A 23826-nucleotide genomic window follows, 5' to 3' on the forward strand; every position below is an offset into this window, starting at 1 on the left:
CTGCTCAATAAACCTTAAAAGGCAGTCGGAACATTCAGGGCTTCGCCCTGATACGAGCAGTCTTGTTATTATTTTAGGACTATTTTAAAGGGAGAGTTCGTTCCTGGTGAAAATTTCTTTTCTGTCAAATAATTTCTCGGAAAACTTGCCAGATATGGTATGAATGGTCTAGTGCTTAAAAAATCGACTGCGGCGCAGAAATTTGTGACAATTCGCTTCTTCCAAAGAGCTCGGAGAATCAATTTGGCCCGCAATTAAGATGTCGATAATGTGTTCAAAAGTGTTTTTCTTTGTAAATCATTCCCCTCAGAAAAGTACACGTGGTTGTGGATAAAGGGTTCGTATCAAAATACATCTAAAAAAAATAGCATAGTTGTAATGTTGCATGTTGCATGTTGCATGATGCAAGAAATATTCAAAGAATAAAACATACTTATACTGTATAATAAATTTTTTGAGTTCAGGGATTTATATTGGCCATTTCGATTTGATCAATCTCTACAGACAAACTGTAGTGCTCTTAATAGTAAGAAGTAGTCACACTGAAAAACTGAATTTTTGTGCACCAAAATTAACTTTTGAAGAAAAAAAAATATTTTGATTACTTTTTAGACAGTTTTGTTTTCAAAAAAGTTCTCCTTCCATCTCAAACTTTCCGATCAAACTTTTTTGAAAACAGCTCACGCTATAGATGCAGTAAAATCACATTTGCATAAAGATAATGTCAAAGATGCTTACTATTCCGCTAAGAGATCTGACACGTTTTTGTTGGATTGAACAGTTTATGCCATTGCTGTTGATGAAAGTTATAAGCCGACTCTCCCGCTCCTAAACGCAACATCATCCATAATATTACGCAAAACTAATATACGGTCACGGGACTTAGAAGTTGCAACTTTTTGATTTCAACGAGTGAGTGAGTGAATTTTCTCTTCGAGGTTTGCTCTATTTCTCTGTAACTATTTAAGATACAGGGTTCAAAATTTGACAAAAGGTCGACTCAATTATTTGAAAGGGTTTAAGTGGCCCAAAGTTTGAGAATTATTGTGAGTCCTAATTTTATCCTGCGTATCAATACTAGTTTTAGAGGTGTTCTTGCTCTGGAAAAAACCTCACAAACAACATAAAAAATCTGGATTTATAAGCTCAAATTAACTCTTTGGGAAGCTGATGAGCTTAACTTACTAATTATGCTATCTAAACATGGCAAAAAAAAACAGAATTAACAGAGTTACTTGGTCCAGAGGGGCTTTCTATGAGGTTTTTCAGTTTTCGGAGATCGTTGAGTTTCAAAATACGCTGAATTCTTTTTCATGTCGCTATCACAAAATTGTTCAAAAGTCGATCTCTCGAAGGACTGATAGTTACTCATAAAGCATTCGAACTTTCAAGTTGCAATTTCAATCGGTTCCGAAATTCTTCAGGAAAACTAGGAATTAATTCAATCTCTTTCAAACATTCAACATAAAATCATAACTATAATAAAATATGTCTCTGTCGTTTGTCCTTGAATGTTTTGGTCAAATCTGCAAACAATTGTGTGTTTGCCCTCTAAGATTTTAAACTAATAGAGGGTCATTACTTGTAAAAGGTTATTGTTTCAAGTTTATTACAGTGCTTAACCTATCATTTTCACGATGACATTTCTTCAATTTATTCTCTTAGGTGCGTATATGATAATCAGCATGCCGAAAGGAGTGGAGGGGTGGGGGTTTGCGGACTTATATCTGCCGAACCTTAATTCTGTTGGCTAAAATGTTATTTTTGGTGATATTTATTGACCGCAATTTATGCCCGACTAGCCCAATAAACTTAGTAAGGACAACTTGGCCGCATTTATACGATAGTTTTCACTCGAGAGCGTGCACCGAAAAAAAAGCATTTATTTTGGTCTAAATAATCCAAAAAGTCCACCGGAGCTGTAGTTTATCCTCAAGCATTTGCGCCAAAGATGACGGCTTTGGGATTTCAGCGAAGCTCGAATAGTTCGAAATGGCCGAAGCAAAAATAGTGAACAAAAATAACGAAAAACAATCTTATCCTCCCATCAGAAATTTTAACGCGCGATCTTGATGATACCAAGCTGGGCTTACTTCATGTATCGGAATTTTCTTTTTCTAACTGTATATCGTTTCTCGCGAGGAAATATTATACCAGTTTTCTCATAATGTTGGAGGGAATTTAACTACGGGGGAATCATGGAAATATCAGTCCTCCCTTGATGTTCCTTCGCCCTATCGTAATCTCTGGCATCAAAAAATGCTATCTCTGGAATAGGTCTGAACACGGCGGATAAAAATTGTCCTTTGAACTATTGCATTTTCGATGCTCTGATTAGTTCGTTTTTTTTTAACATGAAGTGTTTGCTGTTGCGAGAGTGTCAATTTCTTCTTTGACTGGCAATATGACCGGGTCATCATCCTTCGTCCCATCGGACACTTATTTTATCACCTTCGTGGTTCCTGACAGATATGAATTTGTGGGAGAACAGTGCTATCGTTTCAGGTGAGCTTCAAAAACTTGGCACCAAACTATTGTAAAAAAAGTCGCCATTCATCGCAATCGATCCCTTTTTCTAGAAAAGCAAGTGTCAATTTAAGGTCACTTTAATTGAATTTTCTTCACTGATATCAGAACCAGTTTCAATTTTTCGACAATTATTTTGATACCAACAATGCTCCTCTTTTGGCTCTCCTTCTTTTATCAATAGCCAGATAAATTCTCAGAATTAAAAATTTCTTGATAGAACTAAATAACCAACAACTTGGTTCGATTTCTAGCAGGTCAAAAATCTACAACTATCTCACCCCTTCCCCGAACTCAGCTTGTTGATTTAGTCGCTATTTCTGCTTGGTTGGATTCGTGACGGACAGTGTGCACAGCAACAGGCAGATTCAGATGGGGGATGTGGCTGAGTTTAGAGGCTTGATAGCTTACAACTACCACCAATTCAACTATTTCTCCTTCAGAAGCGAAGACTTGCCATGTCGGTATCAGTCTAACACCTCTCTCCTTCGTTTCATTATTCAAACATTAATTTTTCCACACAGTAGAAGACTTCAAATTGCCTCAAATTTCTAATACGAGGCCTAAAAATTTTCCAAATTGTAGATGAATTCCACCCAGAAATATCTAATGACAAAAGATTTTGAGCGTGTTCCCGCAGCAATCTCATGCGGCTAATTATTCTAGACTCTAAATGTATATGCGGGTTATGCAAACTGTGAGCGGATTCCACAAAAAAAAACGGATTTTGCACTTTCTAATTTGAAATGAATTGATGTTAGTGGGTTCTGCAAAATTTATGCAGGTTCCGCAAAAGTGAGCAGATTCCACAAAACTGTAGTGTACGATGTAATGTATATGTATTTGCTTTATCGTTCCGCAAACTGTTGTGTATTCCGCAACTTTTGTTCCAGAATCCTGAAAACTGGCTGCTTCAGGAGCGATTTCGAGCATGACATTGGTGTACCTACTTGTGCTTACAATCCAAAACATAAAAATAATAATAGATATAGCCGTGTTGCGCATTTGGCTGCAAATCTGTTCTCCATATAAAGAGGAGTTCGCATTATAAAGAGTTTGTACTTGTGTTTTGTCCCCTTTAGGTTTCATTTTTGAAAACAAATAAACGCTACGTACTCTAATTGTCTAGGGTAAAACAAGGCAAAAACTTCCTACAATTGTGAAGAAGTTTTTTTTCTGATTAGTTTATTTCAGGATATCGAGGTTATAAATTTCTGACCAGGTGAGTGGTGGGAAAACGAAGTTAAGTTACTGGTTGCATCCAAAATTAATGTTTCATCACAAAAAAATGAATGCTTGTAGTTTTCAATAAACTTCAAATAACTAAATTTTATCATTGCATTGGCTACATCAAGCAATTGTTTCTCTTGCGGGTGTGTAAAAACGACAACAACAGAAGTGCGCAAAATCGTACCGCAGTTGCCATCACCAACCGCACAAATTTCCAAATTCAATGTCGAGAATCATTTTTTGAGGTCGAGAAACAAGGTTTTTCATTGTCGAGAAACATTGATACCGAAAAAAACGAAAAAAAAAATTTCGACGAATGATTTTTTTTTTGGTTTTTCTAAGAAGATTCGTGCGATTCTCCCTCACGTTATTTTTGAATTTACCTATTCGAGACAAAAAATGTTTATTTTAGAGGACTTTCATTCAGCAGGAAAAAAATGATTTAGAACATGCTCCAAAAAATGATAATTCTGGCTCCGTTCATTCTTTTTTAAATAAAATTATGTTTAATTGTACTTTCAATGTGAATAAAATGAACAAAAAAGATCTAGTTTCTAGCTAATTTTTATGGTTAATCATAAACGCTAATTGAATGTGTTCAAACGTTTTCTTTAGTGAAATTTTTTTTCAGGCCTCTTTTTTGGGCAATGTCATACCCACTTGGTTTCATTTTTTGAAATTGAATTCGCTTGAATTTTCCAATTTTTGATTTTTTTGTCAGAAAACAAATTTATTATAATAACCAGGTCTGGGCACTGTTATAAGTTGTTCTGCTCAGGGTTATCAACCCACGCTTACTCCTTCTATCAGGTTCAGCCAATGGTGGCTGTTCGGGGGTTTTGAATTAATGGAACGTCGTTTTTTTTATCTCTCTCTCCGTTCCACAGCTCTCTCTTAAGGGAAAGACGTGAAAAAAGGACAAAAAACTGGTGTTTGTTTAATACATCCAGTAAGAAAAACTATTTTCACCTATCTCCTAGATACCATAGGGGCACTGTTAAGTAGATCCAAAAAAATAACACCATTCATCCCCTCCCAAGCACCCGGCCACAATTAGGTAAATGCAAGGGAGGGGAACACATAGGGTAAGGTGGGGGATTTTAAACATGGGGCAACCACTCTATCATCGAAAAGCGTGAACTGAAAACTTTTTCAGAAGTTTGCAAGAAAGGTGAAAAGGAAAAAAAGCATTTTATATTTGGCTCATAAAAATGACTGTATTCCAAATTAAATGAAATGAAAACTTTTTTCTGTAGTCTGCATCAGAAAGACAGCAAAACTGCAACTAATTTGAAATTCGGTTTCATTAAACTCCAGTTCACATTGATTTTTTGACAACTTTTTAGTGACTTTGCACTGGTTTTTAGAGGAAAAAGAGTTCTCAGTTTTCCTGTTATATGTTAACATTTTACTGCAAAACTGAGAGGCTTCCAGAATCAAATAACTGGAATCAATTCGGTGTGCAGAAAGTTTTGCGCCAGATTAAATTCAAGCATACGCTTTCAATGAGCGATTTATTCTGTGCGGTAATAATCCCAAATTGGCAAAATGGAATCGCAAACATTTAAACTTTTACAGAAAATAATCGAACTTAAAATATCTTTTTCTCAACCTAGGTCTGAGCTCAGGGTTTCGGTATTTTTGAGATGATATAAATAATTTTGTATATGATGGCTAGAATGAAAGATGGAATTTGTCTGAGGGAAATTTAATCTTCTTAGCTATTATTTTTTTAATCGTCTGAAAAAATCGCCTGAATTTTGAACGGTGTTTTTTTCTGGTTTTTCAGTTGTTTTCTTTGATCTTGTAATTGATTGATTTTGGAACGCAGGAATTAAACTTTGGAGCGGTAAAATTGTCCAGTAACAATAGCAGGGAGAATTGGAAACACGAGAAGTGGAACCTGATCTAAGCTATATTTTATGATTGGATAAATTGGATATTTTACCACTGTAAAGTATTTAATATTAACCAATCATAATCCATCTAACTAACAACCCACTTATTTGTAAGTGCTGAAATTACTTGTAATTTCAGCACCAGAGAGATTTGAATTTACCTTAGAAATTAATTGTCTCTCCAAGATAACTTCAGCAGCCGCAATAAACCAGTATACCCTAGATCTATTGAGCCTAGCAGAGACTAGTTAAACACCCTGAGACTAGAAAGTATAAGAGTAAGATTAGGATCGGTATTAGACTAAGAAGTTGCACGAATCTATCCGGCCGAAAATAAGATAGCGTGACGAGCAGACGGTGTAGCCTATCTGAAATTACTCTATGAAATAACCACATCGGTTATAACTCATCTGGTGCGACCATAAGTCTCGAATAAGACCTTAATAGCTTAGAACTAACCAAAAATAGATTAGAATTTAGACAAAACATTTTCAAAATAATATACGATAATAATTTAATCGAAATGTCTCTACGACTCAATAGTTCAGAGCCGATATTCCGAACAATAATAGAGCTACCCGGAATTGGAAGAAGACCTCGAACAAGAGACGACATACGACAAAGTAGAAACTTACCATTTAGTTTTATGATTGTACGGCAAAAGCCAACACAAACTTTTGTATTTAGAATCTTATTAGCAATGAATTTAGATTTTCATCTGCAAACATAAAATTTTGAAGTCAATCTTCATGATCATTTCAGGCGCTAAACAAAATTATTAATGTACAATAACGATTGATAAAAAGATTTAAGATCGTTTTCTTAATTTCTGCAGTCTTATATAAAACATATTTGAAAAATATTTATTGAAAATGAAAATAAAAATTAGTAGCAAGACAATAAATTGTTAGAAATCATAAATCATCTGTTGTCCCAGCTTCATCACCTAAACATAACAGCAATCATAAGCTCACTAATATCATTAAATTACTAATTCTTTTTCTTAAATAAATTTAAACCATTTTAAACTTAAATTCACTTAATTTTCAAAACCTGATCATCAAGGCCTATCCTTGGATCAAAAAGAACAATTTTGTTCTCCCCCACCCACTTATCAAGTGTCTAACGACCTCAAACGTCGATTCACTATCCAACCCTTCCAAAAGACCAAAGAGTAATAGAAATTTTTTAATAAAACTAACTATTCAAATTAAGATAAACAGTGAAGAACTTCGGTTATTCATCCTTCACTTGAACCCTCCTCTTACCAGACCCAGGATAGATCTTAGTAAGTTTAAAATAGTATCTAACGAACTACTTGCGTTCTAATTATACTTGAACCTTGTGGATCGATTTACTATTCTCCAACCCTTGAACACAATCACTACCCCTAAGTAAGATTAAGTAAGTTAACACCTTAGCTTAGACTAGCCACGAGAAAGTAAAAAATAATTCTTCGGAATCGATATACTTTTCTCTCCAACCCTAAATAAAAAGACCCAGGTTAAGCTAACCAAAAATCGTAAGGACTAACAGTCTAAGAAAATAGAAATACCTAACAACTTTTTGCATCCCTCATCCTAAACCTTATGTCATTCAAAAATCTAGGAAATAAGCAAACAATCGTTTTACACAACTGTAAAATAGATAACAAAAAATTTGATCTTGTAATCACACCTCATACACAAACAGTTGGATACATTAGAACAAAACGACAAACAATAAAAAGAAAAATTATAAACAAACAAAAACAAATCACACGAAAAAGATTTTCAAAAAATAGAAACGCATTTTCTGAATCAGAAGCCAGCAGTTTAGATGAACTCTACAAATTAAAAGAATCAATTGATAAAAATTGTCCCATTCACGACCAATTATATTTTTCCGATTGAGAAACAACTTCAAATTCATCAAAAAGAGGAAAAAGAGGAATAAAAAAGCAATACAAACACAAACCAGTACACCTGTATAACTGGAATCAACCAATTAGACACATGGATAGCTAGATATTAACAGTCATCAAGCAAAAAAATGAGCCACACTCAAAGTGACGATAGTCCAGATGACGAAGAGGTTTACCCCTTCCTCATAGATGCACCCGATGATAGAGGGCAACATGATTTTTGCAAGAAGTTACTCGTAAATTTGTTTGAACCCGGAATCAGTCCATGCAAAGCAGAATTCCCAGATGTAAAAATCAAAAGATAAATTATTGAACATTATTTGAAAGACATATGTAACTTAACACAACAATATGGAATCTACACCATAGAATTCAGCACACCAAATACGAATCATCGTAAATATGTAATTCAAACAGATGATCTTGAATTAGAATTTTCAAAAGTATTCCTAGAATATATCAAAAGCATACAATATCATAATTCACAAAGAGCAAACTCTATTTTCACTAATGAAGTTTTTGCAATAACATATACCTATATCTGTATATTAGAAAAAACAGAATTTCAAAGTATCTCACCAACTGAAACATCCAAACGTACAAAAGTACGAAATGAAATTGCTTTATTTTCAATTTTTTTACATTTAATCAAAGAAAATTCCACTAAAGATGATGTTTCACAACACACTAAACATGACTTACAAAAAATTTTGTCATGGTTTATAATAGATTATTTCACACATAATTTAGACTTAATTTCACAAGCAAGAAAAAATTTCAGACCTCAAAATTCAAATGATGACACTGCCATTACAGAACAGTCAGACTACGTTTGGGACCCTGAATGGTCTCATCCTGCATTTGTAAATATCCCACTATCCCATATCCAAGCAATAAGTACAATATCTTACCAAAGAGATTATGTAAAAGTAGTACCACTAACCATTGATGCAACACCATTAAACTACAATACATTTTTACCTGATACGCGAAATAACAGTTTAAATTCGACCGTCATACACAATGAAAACCTTAATGGAACTAGAAATCTTACACAACAAGCTATTCAAACACCATCACACTTCATAAATGAAGAAATCGTCCAAACAACAACAACTACGCAACAAAGTTTTTCACCAATACACCCAAATTTAACAACACCAAGAAATACAAATACTTCACTGGCACAAGTGACCTTACAATCAACCGTTAAACCTTCGGTTGCTCCAAAATATTCACATATGGATTATCAAATATATAGACCAACGACAATACCGTCAAAAACACAAAAATCATTCACAAGAAACACCTTTGCAGAACATAATTATAATTATGCTCACAAACAAAGAACAAATCAACCTCCCCAAAAACATACACAAAATTTAAATCACGTATTTTCTCATTATTGGAATCTCCCGAAAACATCGACAAATTCAGTAAATTTTCCGGATAATCCACAACCTACACAGGATTATACTGAAAATTACCCGTTCTTCCAACAAAATAAAAATAACCAACATACACCATTTAATACAAACTATTTATCATCCGATGAAGATGATTATCACCAACCAGATACTTTTGCACCATATACTAATGAATATCGCACACAAAGACCACGACAACCTCAACCATCTCGAAATATGAAAATTTACCCACAAAACCCAACAGATGTACAACATCCAGAACAAATACATATACAAAATCCATTTATCACACAATCTTTTCAACCAATACAACCACAAAATCCAATGTCAATGCATTCTTATCAATCAACTCAAATGCAAAATGAAATACCGCTTCCATATTACCTTCAGCAACACGAATTAACAAAAAATCAACTTTCAAATTTTTCGCAAATGCCAAATGCCGCAGAATCACTACAGATGACAATGAATCCATACCTCATGGGTGGATCATCAATAACATCCAATAAACCATTGATGGTATTTACAGGAACAGACCCTGAATATTCTGTAGAAGATTATTTAAATGCAGTAACAGCAAATTTCATTTTAAAGATAGGACCTGAACCAATTAATACGCCACTACATCAAAATTGGATACATAGACGCACAGCATTGATACAAACAACCTTAGATGGCGCAGCTCAAAAATGGTTTTCAGTATTACCTAAAGAAAAAAAATCAGACTGGAAAAGATTTGAACAAGAATTTTCAAAAATGTTTGACTCCGAAAGAAATAAACAACACCAAAGAGTTTTATGTAATGAAATTCGCAGATTACCAAATGAAACCATCAAACAATTAGCATTACGCATCGAAACACTACTTCGAAAAGCATATTCACTTAATACACATGACTATAAAAACACAAAAATGACAGAAACTTTAATGATGACCTTAACACCTCAATTAAGGAAAATAGCAATAAAAAAGAGAGCATCTCATCCTTCCTCAATTCGAGAGTCAGATTTAGATTTTCGAAAACTAGTAGATAAACTAGAGCAAGCGGAAATGACAATGAAACTTGAAGAAACAGAAAATCTAAAACTACAATATGTTAATCGAATTGAAACAAACACTACACATATAAATAACATACAGGAATCAGATACAGACCTAATTGAAAAAATCACTGAAATACTAAATATCTATGAAAAACATCCAAATTTTAAAGTCAAGCCGTCCTTCAAAAAATGGTGTAATTATTGCCGACGATACAGACACAGTATTTCCGAATGTAGACAAAAACAACAAGATAATCAGAATAAACCTCAAAAGCATAAAGAACCAAATAAATCGTTCTATCAATATATGCAAAAAGATCAAAATCTACCAAACAAAAATATATATAGTAATAACAGTTCAGGAAAACCACTTCCGAACAACACCAATTACACAAGGAATCAATCACCATTTAACTCAAGTTATAGAGGAAGATCACCAGAACGAAGAAATACACAAAATTCTTCACAAAATATTTATAATCGATCAAATAGTCAAAATAACTATTCGAGATCAAATTCCAACGCAACACAATTTGTTTCTAGATCCAGTTCCCAATCAAACCCAAGAAAAAAACACTATTCCAATAATCAATCACGAAACTCATCATACAACATATATAGAAATAGAAGTTATTCGAACAATCGAAATCAGAATTACCCGAACAATCGATCAAGAAACAACTCGTATAATAGATCAAACTATCACAGATCAAATGATAATTATCAAAACAGATCACGGAACAATTCACAAAATCGAAATTCAAGTTATAATAATCAATATAGAAATTATTCCCAGTCACCACATAGGAATAATAACCATTATAATAATTCTAAACATCGATACAGAAGTAGTACACCAAAACATCAAAGACATATTAATCAAGTACAGTCAAATGAAGAAACAACATCAGACCCCCCAGGTATCGATGACACAGGAAGTAACGAACTACAACTACATCAAATAAACTGTGGATCATCAGATACAGAAAGTGATACAGAAAATACCATCTCTGTAAATATGATAACAGTCGAAAACGACTATGAACCTATCATATATGAACAACCTTTTACATCACATATATATGAAAATCAATTGGAACTCCTTCACAATTATTATATTGGACCCATCGATACTACACAAACTGCACAAGAAGTAAACGAAATTAACACGGTAATTAAATCCGATGAAAAAGACAAAACAAAATGTTCAAACACAAATCATATTTATCAAAATACACAAAAAAAACAACCCAGAAAAAAAATTTGGACAAAACCATTTCTCTTAGAAAGTCCAAGAAACAAAGAATTTCAACCACCAGATCTTGAAATTGACTTTTTAATTGATTCAGGAGCAGAATCAAACATAATTAATATTCCCACATGGAATGAAATCAAAACATTACATCCAAAATTAACGCTTCTTGCAACCTCTAGTAAACTAGCAACAGCACAAGGATCAATATTAGTAAATTATGGGAAAATCCTTTATTCCTTCTCCCCACAAGAACAATGGAGCAAAATAAAATTCTAAACAAACCATTTAAACAAATATTTCATATTACTGATATTAAGCACAATATCAATGGCATATCATTTATATCAAATTATATACCAACAATCAACATCTTAAATAGTAAAATACTAATCAAAGATAAATACACAAAAACAAAAAATAGAGCTCTAACATTTTTTCAAAGATTAAACAAACAACCACCATTCTTCTCAAAATTTTATCCAATTTATAACCAACAACGGAAACACCTGAAACCATTATCAGGAAATATATAAAGTTTTTCAATAAAACAAGTTCACCAGTATGATAAAAGTCAAAATAAACAACAACTTTTTATGTCAGACTTTGAATTTGAACCTATTCACAAGTTTTTCAAAATCACGATCTCATCTATAAAACATTTGAAAAACACGAATTCCGACATCATTTCGTTACATGTGTATAACAATACACCGTATCAAGTAACATTACCCTTAGGACTTTTAGGATATTGCAAAACAAACGCTACAATCTCACCCATACATGAAGTAGCGTATCGCGTAAATAATATACTCCAATTATTAGATATTTGCCAATCCACAATTCTTGACGAAGAATTATCCATAAATAACATAATATGCAATGAAAAGAGAAACACAGATTACTTCACAAAAACACCATATTTTAAACCAGCGTTCAATATAACAAATTACACAAAAGAACAACAAAATTTTTTAACGATGTTTAATTTTGAACACTCACAAATATACAAATCGAATTTGACAAATTAGCAAAACAACTGTTAAAGTATTCAACAGTCTACGCAACATCAAAATTTGACGTTGGAAAAATCAGATCATCACTACATCTCCCGTTAAAACCTGACGCAGTTTTCAAAAAACAAAGAGCTAGTAAAGTACCAATTCATTTACACGACAAAGTAAATTGATTACTTGATATTTTAGAACAATACAAAATTATCTCACCAGTAAATAAAAAGAACAACCAAAAGGTAACACTTTTATTAACCTTGTTATCATTCTAGCAAAAGGAGAATCATTAAAAATAGTTTTGAACGTTAGATACCTCAATTCACTAATTGACGAATCGAAATGCAATTGGCCTATTGAACCAATACAAGTTATCTTAACAAAAATAAACGGAAAATACTTTACAACCGCAGATATGAATAGTGCATACAATCAAATGCCACTAGATGAACAATCACGACGTTTAACACAATTTGTTGTTGAATTTCCATAGGACCAGCAGCATTTTCAGCTTTTATGAGTAAAATTTTTAGACCACTAATACTCACGAAAAACGCAATCACCTATTTGGATGATGTTTTTATGCAATCACAAACAAAAGAAGAAATGTTTACGGTTTTAGAGCACTATCATAAAATACTTCAGAACGAAAATCTGAATGCCGCTCCCGATAAATTACACTTCTTTTTGACACGAGTTAAATTTTTAGGACATAATATAGAAAGAAACACAATCACTCCATTAAAATCACGCATTGATGCTATTCAAAAACTTCAACCACCAACAAACAAAAAGAAAATCCAAGAACTCCTTGGAATGTTAAATTTCTTAAGCAAGTACGTTTATAAAATGCAATTTTATTTCAGACCGTTCTATAATATCCTCAGACAACAAAATAATTTTGAATGGACCACTGAACATCAAACACGATTTGAAGAAGTTAAAAAACTTTTAACTGATCAAATTTCAAACACAATTCCAGATCCAAATCAACCATTCTATGCAATGTGCGATGCTTCAAATTTTGGCATCGGCGCAGCATTACTACAATCACATAGTGGTACAAATAAAATGAACCTTATATCAGCAAATTCCCGAATATTCACTCAAGCAGAGCTACGACTCTCAACTCTAATGAGAGAATGTACAGCTATAATTTATACACTTACAGAATTTGAATTTCTGATACTTGGATCAAAACATCCAACAGTTCTATTCACAGATAATAAACCGATCATTTTTCTCTTTACACAAAAGTCAAATCCAAATCACCGAGTTTATAGATTTCAATTAATTCTAACGAAATTTCCAAACTTACACATAGTTTGGACAGCAGGAAAGAATCTTGCATTACCAGATACATTAAGTCGAATTACACCACCTGGATTACTTACACGAAAAACTACAGTTGAAATACCAAAAAATATAAATTTTTACCTTGCAAAAGACAAAACATCACCCCGACTAGAATGCAAATATGCAGTAAAAACTGACATTGACCAATCACAAATAAATATCCTACAACACTTCCCACTTTACTTAGATTGCCAAAATAATCACTACGAAGTTGATCTAGTAGGAACATCAACTTTCAAACCAATTCCATACTCACAATGGATAAAAAATAACACCCAACAAAAACGAATGAAACACCACTCGTATAAAAAAGACAAAAGACTTTTTTCCATTAATCGAAAAAGAAAATTTAAGTGATAAAATAAATTTATCAGGACCACAAACAAATGATCCAAAATACACAATAAATCAAGTTTTTGACCTCCATGACCCACTTGACACAATTCCCCTATCAAAATTAGAAATTGACAATATTTTTCTCCCTCCAACAGATAAAATTACACTTGAACTCTTAAAACAATATCAAAATCTTGACCCAGTAATTAGACAACTAAAATCATGGCACAAATACAAAACTAAGCCCGTAAAAGCAAATACCACAATTTTAGGAAATAAAACACTCCTCCGATATTTCCGAAAATTTAAAAATTCAACAATTAATGAAAACACAGACCTTCTAGAATATCAATTAAATGATTCTACAGTTCCCTGTCTCCCTTTAAATATGATACTAATAGCTTTTAACATTTCACATACACAAAATAATAAAGGACACTCTGGATCAGAGAAAACATATTCAAATTTTACACAAAATTTTTATTTCCCAAATGCACCAATTTGGACAAAAGTATTAAGCAATGATTGTATAGTATGTCAGCTAAATAAACCTTATCCAAATCAAAAACAAATAGCACAAAACAAGATTTTAAAGGACAAAGTTTATATTTTAACCATCGTATTTCATTCGATACAAAAGGACCAATTTCACCATCCTCTGAAGGAAACTCCTACATTATGGTAATTGTTGATGCATTTACACATTATGTAGCACTCAACCCAGTGCCACATTGTAATGCTTATTATGCTTACACAACACTTTATGAACACTGGATAGTTAAATTCGGATTACCCGAAACCTTAGTTACAGATAACGGTACAGAATTCATAAATAATGAAATCATCACACTATGTCACTTATATAACATCAAACATAAACCACGTACATCTCATGCACCTTGGACAAACGATTTAGTCGAAGGTATGAACCGTTCACTACAAGAATATCTTAGATGTATCATAAATGGAAATGATACAAGTTACACAGAATGGTCAGCAGATGTAAAATTATTTCCCTTAGCATATAATTCACAAATTACGACAACTCTAGGAATGTCACCATACGAAAAGGTTTTTAATCAGAAGCCACGTAAACCAATTATGTTTACAGCAAACTCTCATAAAAATGCACAAGGTTATTGCCAACCAAATAAAGACTCAGTTTGTTATAACCTACCTTTACACACGCATGATAAAAATCATTTTCGTCACCCACAAATCCTTAAATTAGCCTCCGGTACACACACTGAATGGATTTTAAATAGAGATAAAAAACACAATGAAATTTACCAAAGAGTAACAAAAAAATTGTTACAAAGGCAAAACATTAACGAACAAATTAATTCACGCTTTACACCAGCCTCAGATTTAAAAATTGGAACATTTGTCTTAAAACCTAATTTTATTACACAAAAAGGAATTTCTAAAAAAAAATTACAACCCCTTCGCAAAGGACCATACCAAATAATTGCCAAACCCACTGACGTATAATATAAAATCACCGATTCAAACCAAAAAGAAATTGTCCAACATCGGAACAATCTATTGCCTTACTAACCAAAAGAGTACGCACCACGCGAATTAACTCAATTATATTCTTTCACAGGTTTAAAAATTATTCAAAATCATCCACATACGGAAAAAGAAATAGATGAACAAAACGACATTCATCATGGAAAACAAAATACAAAACCAACTACAACCCAAAACAATACAAAAAAGCTGGATCAAAAAAAACCTCAAAAAGAAAGGAAAAATAGGAAAATGATAGAAAAAATTTTACCACAAGAACAAGTCGAGAAATCAGAACATAGAGAGTCATCACGACTTAGAAATCAACCACGTAAAAATTACAAAACATTCATCCCACAATCTAAAATATTAAAGAAAGTTGAATTTCAAAAACAACTTTAATTTTAAAATCCTCGCACCTCTCGATCATATTGAATCTTCATTTTTCAAAATAACATGCTGACAAAAAACGCAACAATTCTAGTTCAAATTTAGCCAATAGGATTCATTCAATCCGTCACCTTCTATAACTATAACACCAACCTATTAGACGAAAGATATTAAACTCCAGGCATATCTATAACTATAACTTTACAACCTCCAGGTCAAAAATAAGCAAACCAATCAGACTTGACAACTAAAATAAATACCACCATAATATCATAACCCTCCCTTATCTAATAACGCAAAAATCAACAATATTATCCCAACTTAGACCTCAAAAACCCTCCAACCAAAAATGGTAAATTAGCCTAAAGTAAAAATACGATCGTATTCATTTGGCCTAAAGTACAAAAATCTCAAAAAGACCCCAGATCACCTGAAAAATAAAAATAAAGCAAAGAGGACCTCCCAAACACCATAAAATTAGCCCCCAACAACTTTTCACAAAACTCAACGCACTTGTCAAAAAATCAATAAATAACTCGACCACACTTGAAAATCGCCTCAAACAACAAAAAAAATTTGACCAACAGATCATTTCTTAAATGCTCTTCTCTCGATCAGTCAATATCTTTAAAAATACAATTTTCAACATTTTCATAAACTTTTTCACAATACTTAAACTTTCATTCATATTTCTCTTTGATACCTTAGAAGCTTTTATAATAATTTTAATCATTTTTTGCAACATTTTTTAAATTTTCTACTCCCTATTTGAAATATATCTCCAACTTTCCCAAATCATTGACCATATTCACAGGTACGATAACCCAAAGTTTATTTAAATGATACGAACAATTTTTAGTAGAACAGATATTTTTTTAAAATTTGTAATTTTTATAATATTTTTATCATCCCTAATATTGACAATGTGCAAATTTATAATAAAGGCAATAATCACATTCGCCTTAGCAACAATCCTTTTAATTCTTTTCCTTGAAGAAAACTACAATAAACATAAAATTTTTCACTAGGAAAATTCAATCAGAATACTTTCAAAAATTGCTAACCAACAATCACACAATCAGTTTTCACCGATATCATCCCAAGAAAATCCGACAATACCTAAAACTACCCAAAACCCCCAAACATCCACACGAATTTCTTTCCAAGATAACCCATACACTTTTGAAGAACGACACGCTCGCTCATCCGAAACATTAGAACCAGTTCAGCGACAAGCACCCCTAAGTGAACCAACATATAATTTATACCCAATATTACCACAAGAATTAAGAAGAATAAGACACATTAGTCAAAATCAAAATACAATTGAAATAAATAGACAAATTATACATCCACGACGAAATAGAAGTTTTCAAACCCAACGAGTTCATTTTGATATACCCCAATCCCCATCACCAATTACTCCAGAAAACCCAAATAGCACATTACCAGAAACCCCTACACTTCTTTCACAACGTAGCACCTCAAGTATACCCTCCGATTACTTAGGTTCAACACCAACATCTGAACAAATACGTGACAATCCCTTTAACCCCCCCCCCCCCCCCCCCCCCCAACCAAACATCACGGCTACCATATTGGACAACACACTCATTCACACAAGGTGAACCAAATTTAATAAATGACTCAATAGATATTTCTACGGATACAACAACATCATCATCGCTACCAGAAACATTATCACTACCATCAACACCATCAATAAGCCAGATTTCACCGACGCCTTTCCCCCTAAATTTTCCAAATAATCTCGACGCTAGATATCGAGAACAATCATCAACAAATATCCCTTTAAGATTAGATTGGAACACGTTCACAGCACCCCCACCATTATTTGGACAACATCCAGAAAGTAACCGACTCCACAATTGGGCACTCAATAGACTACAATATAGACAAGACATCCACGAAGACATTCGTGACCATAACATCCAAATACTCCAACAAAATAGTCTACAATTAAAATTCGAAATCACGGTTAAACTTAACAACATTGTTCAACATCCTTACCCATTAAACCCACCCAATATAACAGCTCAATCGCTACCACCACCATTTATAACAACTGAAGTAATATATAAGTACGACAGATATACCAAAAAGACAATTGGTTACATCACATTTTATAACCCATACTCAGGATTATCATACACATGTATATTCTAAAAATATTGATATTTCAACAAATCTTTTTGTATAATATTTTCCTATCAGAACACAAATCCTTCTCCTCGCACAGGACCCCAGGACTTATTAGTAACACACTACGATTGTGAAGAAAATGAACAAAAAACACTACACAAATATGCAATAAATCAAGTATCACAATGCGAAACAGAACCACAAGCTATAGAAACTACAAATGTAATAGCGACACTGTATTCAAAAGCCCGAGCAACAACAGTCGCATGATATAAATTTACAGCAACTTTTTCCGAAAAGAAAGTACATTGTTCACAAGTTTCAAACGGAAATAAAAACCGACATGACCACGAATCATTCTACCAAAGTAACATAGAACGACTTCTACATCTAAATCCCGATGATTGTAAAAACGAGCTACTCAGACTAAATATCACAAGAAATAAAAGCACCGACAGAAAACTAGTATATTTTCAAGTCTTTGCCGATTCTGTACATCAAGCAGAACTTGAAAGATATCAAGGACATATAAAACTAGATGAAAAATACCCATACAATGGCGCACACGGAAGATTAACTTATGACATACACGATAAGCACTGGATACCACACATTGGAATAAATAATCCATCAAACTGCAAAGCAGACACAAAAAATAAAGGATATCAAGAAATAATGTTTTTTGATTGGAAAATACAACTCGAAAAAATACAACTCACACGAGATTTATCCGACAACACAATGATTTATCAAGGAATTAGATTACCTTGGAAAAACGATCAAGGTTATTGTGATCCTACAACACGGACACAAGCAACAATTGTTTGGTTTCCCGAAGATACATGCACAACATTTCAAGTAGCAAAAATACACGCTCGAATGATAAAATTTCACGAAAAATATTTTATAGAATCAATTCCATATGAACAAGTCCATCCATCGCGAAAACAAAGTACTGTATTCCTAAATATCCATAATATAGAAAATAAGTTAACAAGTTTCCAAATATATCAAGAAACAGAAATCGCATGCAAATACAGGAACCCACTTTACAAAACACAATATTCTGAAATACTAAATGAATACGAAAAAGGTTTCGACATGACCACTGGAAAAATAAAATTTGACCCATATGCCACAGGTCACCCTCTAAACGAAGGAACATCATATATACCAGTTAACTTTCAAAAAAGCAATGGTCAACCTGGGGGAAAACTAAAGCCACATGACACTAGACGTACACGTTTACAGGAACTATCACTAATGAATAACACTTATTTTGATAACATCCACTATGATATCCACTTAGATATGAAGTTAGACTACACGATTAGTCAAATTTTTTAAGAAATATCACTCTCCGAATTAAAAACACTTCACCAACTATGCGAATTAGAAAGGACACAAATCCTACAATCACTCGCACTAGCAGTATTAAAAATACCCTACGCAGGATATTTATTGTCAGGAAATAGATCAAATTTTCTAGACTACGAAAGAAACATTTTATGGTTTTATACTTGTACCAAAAAAGTATCACCACTATATGTTTTTGAAGATAAACGCTGCTATAAAAGAATCCCTATATTATAAAAATAAGGTACATTTTGTTGACACACTTTCAAGACGAACATAATTTTGGGATACCGCAGTCCCATGTGGATCAGAAAATAGCCACAATGTAGTACAATTGAACCCTGATGAAGATAAATATTATCTTCCTACTCGATACCCTACGTTAATTCAATCACTCAAAAAAATATCACCCGAAAGCATCAGAGCTATTGCTCGTAATCCAAATATTGATTCACAATCAATTGGAATATATTCAAAATCAGATATCCAACACCACATTAGAACACAACAATTCCAAGAATTATTAACACAAATGGACACTATACAAAGACAATCAATTGATCAAAATTTACGAAAACTTGCCGAAACCGCAGGATTTGCAGATATTTATACACAAGATTATAGCGGATATTTTAAAGACATTAAAGACTATATATATCTAAACGGTGAAAAATACAGACCACAAGATATTTCACCTATAAATATTTTTAGCTTTGTTACCCTAAAAATGAAATTCTCGATTTTCTAGGATGGCCCTATTACATCTTAGAAAAATTAACTATCCTATACGCAATGTTTAATTTTATAGGATTTCTTTTTTCACTTTTAAAATGAATCTATAACACATGCGCTATACACACACAAGTAAATAGACAAGCAAGTGTAGCACGCATACTATTTGCAGGATTTTTTGGAATTTTTTCTTCATCAAGAAACAAAATTCTTCTAGACGCACAAATAAAAGAACATAATACAAAAATAGCGACAAGACAGAACACGTACGACGAAGAACATAATAACATAGAAGTAACACCTACCGCACCACAGTTGCCACCCCTACCACATAACCATCCATTATCCTTAGTCCCACGTAATTTCCGAAACCTAGCAATAACACATAACCCAAATTTTAGACCAAATATATCGCAAAGTCCCGTACAACATATAATGAAACATCATTCACAAGATGATAATACATATGAACAAATTATAGAACAACCCCATACCACCGCTTTTCAGTCTCAAAATAATCATTTTTTTAGCCCACGATGAGCCGACAACTTGGATCCCTACACCGCTCAAATTCCCACCCAACCAACCTCCACACTCCAATCCCAATAATCCCACTTTTTGCTTTCCCACCACCCGATTTCCCAACTATTAATATATCATCAAGCACGAATTCGGATACTAACTCAGATATTTCAGTTTTATACTCCATCTTACAACTTAACAACCCTAATATAGAAACCCCTGACGAATTTGCAGACTCCGAACCATCTCCATCCAATAATTTTCAAACCAACTCCTCAGTTTTTTCAAAACTCCCTTTTCAACCAATCCCACCAAATAATTCACTCCCATCCGTTTCCACTCCTTCTTACGCTTCGCAAGTAACCCCAACCTACTCTCCACTTCATTCCGACCGATCATCTAATAATTCTCCAGATACCCCCCAAATTTCCCAGGAACTCGATAATTTTATCACCCTACAACAACAGTTAATACAACTTAACACCCTCACCATACATCAAACTTCATCCACAATAGAATCCTCAAACCCACCTACTCCTACACCCTCCTCAGCTTACACTGCATCATTAGCACAATCATCCACATCCACCGAAACATCTAACAACACTAACCGAGCTTATCGCACTTTTAAAAGGAAATTCCCGAACCAACCATTCCCGATTAAACCAGGAACAGCCTGCGAATATATTAATCCTCCACAACACACCAACACAAAAGATTTTCTAGCAATCACCTTACCCTCATTCCCACAATATACATTAAACACACCTAACGACACTAACGACACACGTAGTTTTGTAGATGAACATGTTTTAATGCCCACACTTCACTGGACAGCATATTACCATTTTACTAATCCCCTTTGCCTGCCACTATCTAGTACTCATGACGATATAGAAAAGAATAAAAATATGCTATATAGACTCACCGCAACACTAACACCTAGACAATTTACTTATGTAGGATATAAAAAATTACTAAAAACATTCACTGGACCTCGTGCTAACGAATTTACAATAGAATATTACGACCATAATATCATCCGAACTAATCAAGACCAATTTCTAGATGACGACCGCTTCGCTAACCCACAACTAACAGAAAAATTTTTCATCAAAACGTCATATGTATTCACACTTAATTTTTTTCATAGAAAATATGATCATATCATTTCTGAAGCACTAAATGATATTCAAGCTTACGAAAGTTTTAAAGACAAATTTCAGTTATTTTCACTAACCTTTCACTTCCTTGCACCACAAGAACGCAATTTGCACTGTTCACACGACATTATGTTACGCACTAAACAGACTCATACATATACATACTATCGCTTCATACAAAATCATTTTGATTTACATACTCCATCAAGACAACAACCACACCATCGTTTTCAGTTTCTTAACTCGCAGTACACTTCACCATTTTTTCTTAATTTCACTTATTGCATCAAGGATACTAATCTCCACGGCATCCTCCGCAATTATGACCCAGTAACACAAATGTATATATTTTGTCCCATCACGAATACCTTTAACGCCGAAGAATCCAGACCCTTCCTTATCCCACATGAATTTATCCAGCCTCTAGAAATCCCAATATTAGAATTCATTCACAATACCAAATATAATCACAAAATATATAACTTCAATCAAAACACACCTTATGAGTTTGCAGTAGGCACCGAAGAACTAAAAACCATTAAAGCACTTCAATTGCTTTGGCCACTGCTCTAAACTAAAAACATCATTCGCACTCTAGCAAAATTACTAACAACATCGGACATGATACACAACATCTTCCCCACGGCTTTTTCCCAGACGATTAACAGGTAAGTATAATTTAAAAATATTTTTAACTAATAAATTTAAATTAGTACTAACCATTCCTTATTCATGTTTCTTTTACATTTCTAGTCTTCATATCACGATCATCTGCAAAAAATAGAAAAGAAAAATAAAAAATAAACTTGTTAAAATTCTTCTAAACTTCATTAATATTTTGCACAAAATAATATAATAAAATTCATACCAAATGTAGTAAATAAATTTATAAATTGTTTCCCCATGAAGCAGTAAATTTAATTACGATGAAAATTTATAACATTAAATTTTCCCAAAAAAACAGTAAATTTGAAATTCTATGTAATAAATTGATAAAATGAAAATGCAGTACTAACCTTGTGATATTTTCATTCACTCGCACAAGAATTCTATCCAAACTCGCACAGCTCGCCCACGAAGAATTGTTTAAATAATGATTTTGAGTTTCAAGTTTTAACACTCAACAACTCTAACACGCGATAACAAGTTTCAAACTTTCCTTTAACCCGGTTGGAAAGGAAGTATATACTAAACCAAACTAACCAACGCAGCCTACTAAACACCACAAATCATAAAATAACAGCATGACTAAGAAAAGAAAACCAACGGTACCCAAACCGAAATAACCCAGTTTAAAACTGGATAATTTATTCTTTTAAAGACTATTATAAAGTCTAAGAAAGAAATAATAAAACACAAAAAAGTCGCAAGACAAACAAATACCAAAAACAATTTGATTTTTGAAAAAAGGACACAATGAAAGAAACATAAGAAAGACCAACATAAACCCAACATAAAACGTTATCACATAACAGGACCTCTCAAAGAAACAGCACGAAATATAACAGCTCAATCGCTACCACCACCATTTATAACAACTGAAGTAATATATAAGTACGACAGATATACCAAAAAGACAATTGGTTACATCACATTTTATAACCCATACTCAGGATTATCATACACATGTATATTCTAAAAATATTGATATTTCAACAAATCTTTTTGTATAATATTTTCCTATCAGAACACAAATCCTTCTACTCGCACAGGACCCCAGGACTTATTAGTAACACACTACGATTGTGAAGAAAATGAACAAAAAACACTACACAAATATGCAATAAATCAAGTATCACAATGCGAAACAGAACCACAAGCTATAGAAACTACAAATGTAATAGCGACACTGTATTCAAAAGCCCGAGCAACAACAGTCGCATGATATAAATTTACAGCAACTTTTTCCGAAAAGAAAGTACATTGTTCACAAGTTTCAAACGGAAATAAAAACCGACATGACCACGAATCATTCTACCAAAGTAACATAGAACGACTTCTACATCT

At 33.1% G+C, this 23826-nt stretch overlaps 1 protein-coding gene across 1 annotated transcript in view; it reads left to right on the top strand.

Moving 5' to 3' along the window:
* The first annotated feature begins 1593 nt into the window (after positions 1-1593).
* The window catches only part of LOC134857302 (uncharacterized), a 37392-nt gene continuing 15159 nt past the window's right edge, over positions 1594-23826 (top strand). The window contains exons 1-3 of the mRNA XM_063873695.1: positions 1594-1665; positions 2361-2505; positions 2838-2986. Coding sequence (XP_063729765.1) covers positions 1638-1665; positions 2361-2505; positions 2838-2986 — 322 coding nt within the window. The 5' untranslated portion in view covers positions 1594-1637. The remainder of the gene's footprint in view (positions 1666-2360; positions 2506-2837; positions 2987-23826) is intronic.

Source organism: Symsagittifera roscoffensis, chromosome 1, assembly GCF_963678635.1.
Source record: "Symsagittifera roscoffensis chromosome 1, txSymRosc1.1, whole genome shotgun sequence".
NCBI lineage: Eukaryota > Metazoa > Xenacoelomorpha > Acoela > Convolutidae > Symsagittifera > Symsagittifera roscoffensis.